Here is a 12133-nt window from a genome sequence, read left to right as displayed (position 1 = left end):
TACCATAGCTAGACAGGAGTCAACGCCTGGTTTTAAAGCTTTGAAGGACAGGGTGACTTTTGCCAGGGGCTAATGCAGCTGGTGACTTCAGGTTGAAGCCAATGGCCATTGACCATTCCAAAACGCCCAGCACCCTTCAGAACTATGCTAAATCCGTTCTGCCTGTGCTCTGGAAATGAAACGACAGACCCTGGATGACAGCACTTCTGTTTACAACGTGGCTTACTGAACATTTTTTTATTTATTTTGAGAGAGACAGAAATGAAGAGAGAGCACAAGCAGAGGAGGGGCATAGAGAGAAAGAGAGAGAGAATCCCAAGCAGGCTCCGCACTGTTAGCACAGAGCCCGACGTGAGGCTCGAACTCATGAACTTCAAGATCATGACCTGAGCTAAAACCAAGTCAGTCACTCAACTGACTGAGCCACCCAGGTGCCCTGTAGTTTCCTGAATATTTTAAGCCCACTGCTGAGCCCCACTGCTCAAGACAACTCCTCTCAAAATATGACTGCTCATTGACAATGCACCTGGTCACCCAAGAGCTCCGATGGAAATGGATAAGGACATTATTATTGTTCTCATGCCTGTTAACACAACACCCATGTTGTAGCCCATGGCTCAAGGAGTCATTTCAACTGTCAAGTCTTATTATTTAAGAAATACATTCCATGAGGCTATCACTGCCATTCCTCTGATGGATCTGGGCAAAGTAAATTGAAAACCTTCTGGAAAGGATTCTCCATTCCAGATACTATTAAGAACACTCATGATTCGTGGGAAGGAGTCAAAATATCGACATTCACAGGATAACAGGAGTTGGGAGAAGTTGGTTCCAGCCCTCGTGGATGACTGTGAGGGGCTCACGACCTCAGTGGAGGGAGTCACTGCAGATGAGGTGGAAACAGCGAGAGGACCAGAATCAGAAGTGGGGCCTTGAGATGGGACTGAATGGCTGCAATCTCAGGATAAAACTTGAACGGATGAGGAGTTGCTGCTTCCCATGGGTTCCTGAGATGGAATCTATTCCTGCTGAGATGCTGTGAAGATTGTTGAAATGACAAGAGGATTCAGGATATGACAGAAACTCAGTTGTAAAGCAGCAGCAGGTTTGAGAGCATTGACTTCAATTTTGAAAGTTCTACTGTGGGTCATATGCTATCAAACAGCATCACCTGCTACAGAGAAATCATTCGTGAAAGGAAGGGTCAGTCGCTGTGGCAAACTTCATTAGCTATCTTATTTCAGAAATTGCCACGGCCATCCCAACCTTCGGCAACCGCCACCCTGATCCGTCAGCAGCCATCACCATGGAGACAGGACCCTCCACCAGCAAAGATTAGGACTCCCTGAAAGCTCAGGTGGTTGGCATTTTTTAGCAATAAAGTGTTTTGTTTTTTTTTTGTTTTTTTTTTTTTTTTTAAACGTTTTTAATTTATTTTTGGGACAGAGAGAGACAGAGCATGAACGGGGGAGGGGCAGAGAGAGAGGGAGACACAGAATCGGAAACAGGCTCCAGGCTCCGAGCCATCAGCCCAGAGCCTGACGCGGGGCTTGAACTCACGGACCGCGAGATCGTGACCTGGCTGAAGTCGGACGCTTAACCGACTGCGCCACCCAGGCGCCCCAGCAATAAAGTGTTTTTAACTAAGACATGTACGTTGTTTTTTTAGACATAATGCTTCTGCACACTTAATAGACTTCAGTGTAGAGTAAACATAACTGTTACATGCACTGGGAAACCAAGAAGTTCACCTGACTCGCTTTATTTCAATATTCACTTTATGGCCGTGATCTGGAACCACACACACGGTATCTCTAAGGTATTGCTTATAGAAGGAAAACTGGAAAATCAACAAATACAGGGAGTTACACAGCACATTCTTAAACAACCAATAAGTTAAAGAAAAAATACCCTGAGACAGGGGAGCCTACAGGCAGAACATACTGAAAACTACAGGCTCCCACAAATCGCGTTAAGAGTGATGTATACACAGTAAACGCGTACATTGAAAACAAAGGCCACAAAGCCCAATGGGTAACCTATCACTACACATTCAGAAAACAGAAAAGTGGGATCCACCCAAAACAAAGCTAGCAGGATAAAGGAAACGATAAAAATTAGATCACGGCTAAGACTTCTTCACACAGACTGCTGGACGTGACGGACCTTTAGACAGACAAGAAAAAAGGGAGGCTCAAGGAAATGCAGAGATGGAGGGGGTGCCTTAGCACCAACAGTACCAGAATCAGAAAGATCAGGGAATAAGAATGCCAGGGAATACTGGACAATCACATGCCAAACTGGACAACCTAGAAGAAATGGACGAATTCCTAAAGCCACACCCCCCCAGACTGAAGTGTGAAGCAACAGAAAAATCTGAGAAAATCAGTAACTACTGAGGACACAGTCAGTCGTTTACCAAAAAAAATTAAAAAATAATAAAATAAAAACCAAAAGACTCCCAATGAAGAAAATCCCAGTACAGTATTTCTTCGCGGTGAACTCCACCAAACTCTGAATGACAAGGGAACACTAATTCTTATCAAAACTTTCCAAAAAACTGTGGTGAATGGTCTAATCTTTCTTTCAACAAAACAGAAAAAAATGCCCGCAGATGTTTTGTTAATTAGTACACACGCACACATATATTCCTCTGTAAAAAACACACTCAGGTATTCACATAAAAAGCCAACTTGCATCAGGATCTGGAAAACTACGTTTTTTAAGTTATTATGAGCATTAATTAATAATTAAGAAAGGCTGTCCCCATTCACATAAATCCTCCAAGTTTCTTACCTTAAAATACTGTTTTACTTTTTCTTGCAAGAACCCTGGGTTCTCCCGGAGGCACTGCCTGAATCGAGCCACCTGACTTCCCAGCTTCAGGAGCTCCACCGGGTCCCCGTCGTGGTTCCAGCAGGGAGCAATGTACTGCAAACGAGAATTTCAAAGCCACAGCGCGCCTCACTCCATGAGCTCTGCGCTTGCTCAGTCAACAGCAAATGGGACATTTTACTAAAACACCAGTTTCTGTGTCTAAAAATACCACAGATGACAGTTCAAAGCAAAGATTAAGTCATTCTTTGGTCAGGAAAATTTCAGATCCGTTTTTTCTTAATAAAGAACGGGTTTTGAAATAATTTTTAGAAACATAATTACCAACAATCAACAGTTATAAACCTCTATCCATAAGTATTCTGTGTCAACTTATCTTGCCTTACAACATATCAAAAAGCCAATTACACTGGTAAAAAGACACAACATATCATAAAACTAAGTTAAAAGTAAACATATCCGATCCAAAATGGCACAGCTTTCAAGGTTCAGATGAGAGGCACTGTGAATATCTGTATCCTCAGCCGTCAAATACCCATTGGTCATGAAAGTTAAAGCAGAACAAAACCCACAAACAGACCACGAGAGGAAGGAGGCAGATGAGAAATTACACACAGATGTCAGGGTGAGTCCAAAGCTGACAGACTGATGCTTCATTTGTATTTCGATTTTATGTAGAAGAGCCTCTATTTGATCATCTTCAAATCCTTTCCTAAAAAACAGAGAACGGAGATGATGATTTGCAATGAGGCACTAAACAACCGTAAGTGGACGAATACGCGTTTTAGGAGGAAAAAAGCCCAACGATGCGGCTGGGGTGGGGAAGGGGGGATGGAGAAGGTCGGCCCGGCGGCGGCCAGCAGCCACACGCACTGGAGTACTTCCTCGATGGTCCTGTCGATGATGTCCCGGACGGCCTGGACGTCCTGCTCGGCGACCCCCTGCAGGCCCACGCTGAAGTAGGCCTCTCTCGTGGAGCCGTTGTACCTACAACACAAAGGCAGACTGTGCGGCAGACCGCGGACACCTTCCGCGCGCGGTGTGCTCGCTGGAAGATCACGCACTCTCGACCGCACAGCCACGGACGCTCGAGGCTCCCGAGTCCTCCAAGAAAAAGCCAGTGACGGCGGTGCTCTCGGACATTTGGTCCGCACACACACGTGCTCACTGTCACACGCGTGTCCACTTAACATTTCTAAAAACCAATACAGTCTGAACTTTATAGAGTTATGGCAAAATTAAATCTAAAAACAGAACTGCTGCGCTTTTACAAAATTATAAGATTTGAAAGAGTATTTAACAACCTGGCTTTTCAAACGGGCAGCAGTATGCCATCCTGAGATCTTGAACAAGCGATCTTTCTTTTCTCTTTTTCCAAACGTCCCCTCCAGGAGATGGAATTATCTGTACTGGACCCACAATCTAAGGCACAGTTCTGTGCTTGGGGCGGGAGCGGAACCGTCCCGCGACTGTGAGGTGTCAGGCATCCTACATCCTTAACCCCACCCACCAGGTGCCGACACCCCTCCCTAGTCGTGTCGACCAAAAATGTGTCCAGACACCGTCAAATGTCAAAACTGGCCCCAACTGCGACTACTGACCCGATCGTGAAACTTACCCGACATCAGGAGAGAAGTCTGTGCCAAGCCCAGATTCAATTAATGCTTTGTAGAAGGGGGAGTTAGGTCCACTGATCAAGAGTGACGACAGAAGGTTTAACGTGAAGGCTTCAAACGTATCAGTGATGCTTAATGCAAAGGGCAGGGGAGAAAAAGGGAAACCGCTGGCCCTCATTAATGTTTTCAAAATCATTAAAATCACCAATAAATCGACTTTCATTTCCAAAGCTGACCTAATACGAATTCTTACATTTTAACCTCTATTTTTAACTTACATGGATAAGAGAGAATAATTATTTTTTGGTTTGCAAAGTTCTAGTAAACCGCATTATTTTGGGGTCCCAAAACATGAAGCTGATTTAGCCGGGTATCAAATGCTATCATACTACAGTGTGCCAAGCACTCTGACCTGTATCATCCCAATTACAACTGCACTGTCTACACCTCGACAGGAGCAGCATGGCGGAGGACCCCTTCCTGCCCGCGTGCCCCACGTGTCCACGTCTCCACAACTACAGAATTGTGTGTGTCGTACATTTTTGTCAAGCCAGGGTTCGCTGTGCTCCTCTCCCGCTCAATGGCACCGGGGATCCCACCCCACAAATGTTAACCGCTGTCCGAGCCACCTTTCTCCACAGAAATAAGCTTTACAATGCAGCGAGAAGAGAAGTTACATTTTTCTGGATAGCTAGTGAAAGTGATTTCCCCAAACCATCCCAGATGCTGCTAAAGCCCTCCCTAACATTCACCGGCTGCTGGACTTGGAAATCCCAACCACCGACCCATTTACACTTGGAGAACTCACCTCCAAAGCTGCTAACCTGCACTTTCCCCAGTTTACAGCGGACACTTACTCTGGTAAGAGGAAGCCGACCCCGACGGTTGTCTGTTTAGAGGAATCTGCAGCCAGTGCGTCTGGGCCACATGTTATCTGGAACTCCCTCTGTAAAGCGACACGATGCTTTAAGTAGGGACAGAGTAGGAAAGACTAGGTTTAATCTAGTAAGTTCCCTGTGTGTGTATAACGTGGCCCAGGAGATGCTTTTCACTAAATTAACTTTCTTTTCAGACACATAACTGTTCCTTAGACTCAAGAAGCTCTTACGTTCAAGGCAGAGCCCTCAACATTTGAAAATCCTGTGATTAGTATGCAGTTTGGCTCTCCATTTCAATGTACTGAGTGTCTATTCTCTGGATGGGGCACTTACTGGCTTATCCCAAGGCTTCTGAGTGGGCACTGCAGTATTTGGCTTAATTTTCTCAAATTTACTCAGTGCTTCTTCGTGAATTTGTCTCAGATGCTGTTCTAACGGGAAATTGCCATAAGTAAAGAACCTGAAATGTTGAGAGAATATATCAGTCTAGCTCAGTTTACACGATTGGGAATCTACACAGATGTCTTTCCATATAAAATGGAAGGTACACAGAGTAGGAAAACCCTCAGCTCACCTCATCCCACAGACACAACCAGATCCAGTCCCATCTAGGTAAATAACTCAGGAAACCATGCGCACACTGCCAGAACAAACGCCACAACTAAACACAGAGAAGAGTACACACTGAAGAGGGAAGGAGGGGCAGAGTCGCTGTGGGGAGCTAAATGGACCAGCAGACCGTCTGCTGGAGGAAGGGCCCATGGGCGGGGAGAGGGGACAGAAACAGACTGTCACTCTGGGGAGAGCACATGGAAAGATGAATCCCCGTAATATTTAGCTTTGAAAATGAGAGGGGCCGGATCTCACGAGTTCTTACAACTAGCGAGACCTAAAGCTGGAACTTTAAAAATTGGCAGGCTCTTTCTGGGAGAACCTGGAGGTGATAGGAAGCGGAGTCCCTGCCCCTGAAGAGAGGGCGTAACAAACAGCCAGTGGAGATAATGCAAAGAAGCAGCAGCTTGAAAAACAGAGGGGCATGCAGTAGGGTGTCAGAGCGTGTCCCGAGGGACAGAGATGACAGGAGACTCCGCCAGGAGCAAAGACCTGCTTACACTGTGCCCCCCGACCCCCCCGCCCGCCTCAGCCCCAGTGCTGGGGATCCCCTCCCACAGGAGCCCAGGGCACACCTTCCCAACACCAGTCTCCTAAATGCATGCTTTACAGGGGTGGCAGCCACAGCAGCCGATCACCTCCAGCGGAGGACACACACCTTGGTAAGACTGCATGCCCCGCGCACGCGCACTCTGCAGATCTCCCCAACTGACCCCGGTCTCCCGCACGGCAGCACATCCCCTCTGGCAGAGGACCAGTGTCGCCTTGTTAAAAGTGTGCACCTGCCCACTACTTTCAAGAGCGGGGGACACAGCTGACTTTCACACAGAACGGATACTGAGAGCGAGACAATGAGGACACACAGGAATGTGTCCCAACTGAAAGAATGAGACAAAATGACAGCAAGAAATCTAAGCAAAATGGAGAAAAGCAACGTGCCTGCTAGAGAATTGAAGGTAATGGTCATAAAGACACTCCCTGGACTTGAGAAAGGAGAGGAAGACCTCAGTGAGGCCCCAGCACGGATCAGAAAGGACCAATCAGAGATGAAGAGCACAACAGGTGAAACTGAAATATTCTAGGTGGAAGAAATAGCAGACTGGAGGAAGCAGAAGAAGGAAATCAGCAACCTGGAGGAAAGAGCAATGGAAAGTCATCAATCAATCAGAGCGAGTGAGACAAAAGAATTCTGTAAACGACAACAGACTTAGGGAACTCAGTGACATCATCAACTGTAGTTAACATCTGCATTTTAGGGATTCCAGAGAAAGAAGAGAGAAAAGGGGGCATAAAGGTTATCTGAAGAAGTAACAGCTGAAAACTTCCTTAATCTGGGGGAAGAAATCCAGATCAAGGAGGCCCAGAGAGCCCCGAACATAATCAACCCAAGGAGGTCCACACCAGGACACCTAGTAATTAAAATAGAAAAAAAAAAAAAAAGTGATAAAGAGGAAATTTTAAAAGTCACAAAATAAAGTTACATACAAAGGAAACCCTGTTAGGCCATTAGTGGATTTTTCAGCAGAAACTTTGCAGGCCTGAAGGGAGGTTCATGATGTATTCACAGTGCTGAAAGGAAAAAATCTGCAGCCAATGATACTCTGTCCAGAAAGGCTATCATTCGTAACAGAATGAGAGATAAAGAGTTTCTCAGATAAACAAAAATTAAAGAAGTTCATGACTACTAAACTAACCCTACAAGATGTTAAAGGGGACTCTGAGTGGAAAGGAAAGACCATTAATGACAGTAAGAAAATTAAGAAACACAACAGCAGTAAAAACAAGTATATCTGTAAAAATCAGTCAAGGGACTCACAACATAAAAGGACGTAACATATGACACGATATACCCAAAATATGGGGGAGGGATAAAAAATGGGTTCAAACTTAAGCAACCATCAACTTAATATAGACTGCTATGTGCTAAAGAGGACATATACAAACCTAATGGTAACTGTTTATCAAAATCCAGTAACAGATGTGAAAAGAACAAACAAAAAAGAATCCAAGTATATCACTAAAGAAAACCAACTTAGAGCGAGAGAAGATAACAAGGAAGAAAGGAACCGAGAAGAACTAGAAAAATAATCATAAAACAAGTAACAAACTGGCAGTAAGTACATACCTATCAATAATTGAATATACATAACCAAATACTCCAATCGCAAGATACAGGGTGATGGAACGCATAAAAAACCAAAAACCATCTATATGCTGCCTACATGAGACTCATTTCAGACTTAAGGACACCTGCAGACTGAAAGTGAGGGGATGGAGAAACTTCTATCATACAAATGGAAGTGAAAAGAAAGCCAGGGTAGCAATACTTACATTGGATGAAATAAACTTGAAAACAAAGTCTGTAACAAGAAACAAAGAAGGGCACTATATAATCATAAAGGGAACAACCCAACAAGAAGAAAGAACAATTATAGGGGCACCTGGGTGGCTCAGTCAGTTAAGTGTCTGACTTTGGTTCAGATCATGAACTTACGGTTCATGGGTTCGAGCCCCACATCAGGCTCTGTGCTGATAGCTCAGAGCATAAAGCCTGCTTCCAATTCTGTCTCCCTCTCTCTCTGTCCCTCCCCCACTTGCAGTCTTTCTAAAATAAATGTTAAAAAAAAATTTTTTTAAAGATGTAACAACTATAATATTAATGCACTCAACACAGAAGCACCCAATACATAAAGCAGCTAATAACAAACATAATGGAAGTAATCGATAGTAACACAGTAATAGTAGGGAACTTTAACACCCCACTTACATCAATGGACAAATCATCTAAACAGAAAATCAAAAAGAAACTGTGGTTTTGGATGATATGCTGGACCAGATGGATATAACATATATTCAGAACATTCCATCCTAAAACAGCAGGATACACATTATTTTCAAGTACACATGGAATATTATCCAGAATAGATCACATATTATGGCACAAAACAAGTCTCAACAAACTCAAAAAGACTGAAGTCATACCATACATCTTTTCTGACCATAACACTATGAAACTAGAAATCAATCACAAGAAATAAACCAGAAAGAGTACAAATATATGGATGCTAAATAATGTGCTACTAAAAAATGAATGAGTCAACCAAGAAATCAAAGAGGATATCAAAAAAGACAGGGAAACAAATGAAAATGAAAACACAATGGTCCAATCCTTTGGTTGGTATAAACCAAAAGCAGTTCTAAGAGGGAAGTCTGTAGCAATACAGGCCTACCTCAAGAAGCAAGAAAAACGTCAAACAGACAACCTAACCTTACACCTGGAGGAGCTAGAAAAATAACAAAGAAAACGCCAAACCAGCAGATTAAAGGAAATAATAGATTAGAGCAGAAATAAATGATACACAAAACTAAAAAAATAGAATACATCAATGGAACCAAGGGCTGGTTCTTTCAAAAGATCAACAAAACTGATAAATCGTTAGATGGACTCATCAAAAAAGGGAGGACTCAAAGAAAATCAGAAACGAGACAGAAGTAACAACCAGCACCACAGAAATACAAACGATTATAAGAGAACATTATGAAAAACTATATGCCAACAAATTGGACAACCTAGAAAAAATGGATAAATTCCTGGAAACATATAAACTACCAAAAACGGAACAGAAAATTTGAACACACCAATAACCAGGAAAGAAACTGAGTCAGTAACTGAAAACCCCCAATAAACAAAAGTCTGAGACCAGATGGCATCATAAGCGAATTCTACCAAACGTTTAAAGCAGGGTTAATAAATATTCTTCTCAAACTTTTCCCAAAAATAGATGAAGGAAAACTTCCAAATTCATTCTATGAGGCCAGCATTACCCAATACCAAAACCAGAAAAAAATATCACACACAAAAAAAGAGAACTACAGCCATTATCTCTGATGTACACAGACACAAAAATGCTTAACAAAGTATTAGCAATCCAAATCTAACAACGTATTTAAAAAATTCTTCCCCGTGATCAAGTGGGATTTATTCTCAGGATGCAAAGATGGTTCAATATTCACAAATCAATCACTGTGCTACATCACACATCAGTAAGAGAAACGATAAAAGGGGCACCTGGGTGGCTCAGTCAGTTAAACGTCTGACTCTTGGTTTCAGCTCAGGTCGTGATCTCATGGTTCATGAGGTCAAGCCCCGCAGCCGGCTCCACACTGCCAGTGTGGAGCCTGCTTGGGATTCTCCCTCTCAGCCCCTCCTCCACTCATGCATGTGCTCACTCTCTCTCACTTTCAAAATAAACTTACAAAAAAAAAAAAAAGATTAAAAACCATAAGATCATCCAACAAAGAACAACATCCATTAATGATAAAAACAGAACAGGTTTCAGGGAAACCCCTCAACATAACAGAGGCCATATATGAAAAACCACCAGCTAACGTCATACCGAATGAGCTTTTTCCCCAAAGTCAGGATGAGAATGTCCACCCTGGTCACCACACATTTATTCAACACGGCACTGGAAGTCCAAGCCACAGCACTCAGACAAGCAAAAGGGATAAAAGGCGTCCAAACTGCGAAGGAAGAACCAAAACTTTCAGTGTTTGTAGATGACACATTATGCAATACAAGACCCTAAAGACCCCACACCAAAACCTGCGAGAACTGATACGTGAATTCAGCAAAATTACAGGACACAAAATCAACATATAGAAGTCTGTTGCGTTTCTACACGCTAATAACGAGATGGCAGAAAAAGAAATTTTGTTTAAGAAATCCCATTTACAATTGCACCAAAAATAATAAAATACCTAGGAAAAAACTTAACCAAGGAGTGGAAGATATGTACTCCAAAGACGATATAAAAAACTGATGAAACAAATTGAAGACGACACAAACAAATGGAAAGACAGCCCATGCTCAGGTATTGGAAGAACACTGTTAAGATGTCCACACCACTCAAAGCCATTACAGATTTAATGCAATCCCTATCAAAACACCAATATTTTTCAGAGAACTACAATAATCCTAAAATTTGTATTGAACCACAAAAGAACCCCATATATTATCCAGTAATCACACTATTATTTCCTCCAAAATACAAAAACAGATTCAAAGGGATATAGGTAGGTACCCCTGTGTTTATTGCAGCATAATTATTTATGGAAGTCCCAAAGTGTCCACCAACAGATGGATAAGGAAAACGCAGTGTGCATATTAATACACACATATACACAGAATGGAATGATAAGAAAGAATGACATTTCGCCATTTGCAACGACACGGATGGAGCTAGAGAAAATAATGCGAAGGAAAATACTCCAGTCAGAGAAAGACAAACACCATGTGATTTCATTCATTTGTAGAACTTAAGAAAGAAAACAAATGAACAAAGGGGGAAAAAAAAGGAGACAAACCAAAACAACAGTCTTCACTTAATTTTTTTTAGTTTTAAGTTTCTTTTGAGAGAGGGAGAGGGAAAGGGTGAGCTCGCTTGCATGTGAGCAGGGAAGGGGCAGAGAGAGAGAAAGAGAGAGAATCCCAAACAGACCTCACACAGTCAGCAAAGAGCCCAACATGGGGCTCGAATGCACAAACCACAAGATCACGACCTGAGCCAAAATCAAGAGTCTGGCACTTAACCGACTGAGCCCCCCAGGCACCCCCAAACCAGAACAAGTCTTAACGGCAGAAAAGGAACAGACGGTAGCCAGAGGGGAGGTGGCTGGGCGTGAAAGGGGTGACAGGAGCCCTGATGGGCACCGACTGATGTGTGGAACTGCTGAATCACAATACCGTCCACCTGAAACTCCTACAACGAGACGTTGACCAGAGTAGAACTAAAATGAAATGTAAAAATGGAAGTTATGCACCGAGAGCAGCTAATGACGAATGTGTCCCATACTGAGATGAAGTCTGTATAAAAACACATTTTTTTCACTTACTTTATAACTACAAAGACCAAATACAGGCTTTTGATCTTGTTATAAGATAGGTGGCTCAAACACAACATAAATTATGCAGAAAGATGTAGTAAAATGAAAACCTGTCAAAAGTTTATTTTAAACATACTATATAAAGGTGTTCCAACAACGAAGTAACTTGCACGCTGAAACGTTTCACGGCCTTAGCTACAGGAATGCAGTCCTCCGTCATGCTGACAACTGAAGAAGTTCACAAAGTTTAGACCGAGCCTACAAATTCCAGATTACATGTTTTTAAGACAGCACATTCATCCAGGG

The 12133-nt window shown here is 42.9% G+C and overlaps 1 protein-coding gene across 3 annotated transcripts in view; it reads right to left on the bottom strand.

Annotated features, from left to right (window-relative positions):
* Window positions 1-12133, bottom strand: part of PITRM1 (pitrilysin metallopeptidase 1) — a 44338-nt gene that overhangs the window by 22656 nt on the left and 9549 nt on the right. For all 3 annotated transcript variants that reach the window (XM_058682021.1, XM_058682022.1, XM_058682023.1), the window contains 6 exons: window positions 5663-5789; window positions 5309-5397; window positions 4454-4582; window positions 3709-3822; window positions 3451-3547; window positions 2797-2931 (listed from right to left, as the gene is read on the bottom strand). In XM_058682021.1, coding sequence (XP_058538004.1) covers window positions 2797-2931; window positions 3451-3547; window positions 3709-3822; window positions 4454-4582; window positions 5309-5397; window positions 5663-5789 — 691 coding nt within the window. The remainder of the gene's footprint in view (window positions 1-2796; window positions 2932-3450; window positions 3548-3708; window positions 3823-4453; window positions 4583-5308; window positions 5398-5662; window positions 5790-12133) is intronic.

This window comes from Neofelis nebulosa, chromosome 8 (genome assembly GCF_028018385.1).
Source record: "Neofelis nebulosa isolate mNeoNeb1 chromosome 8, mNeoNeb1.pri, whole genome shotgun sequence".
Lineage (NCBI taxonomy): Eukaryota > Metazoa > Chordata > Mammalia > Carnivora > Felidae > Neofelis > Neofelis nebulosa.
Note: the sequence above shows the minus strand (reverse complement) of the source record. Positions and strands in the feature narration are given on the sequence as shown.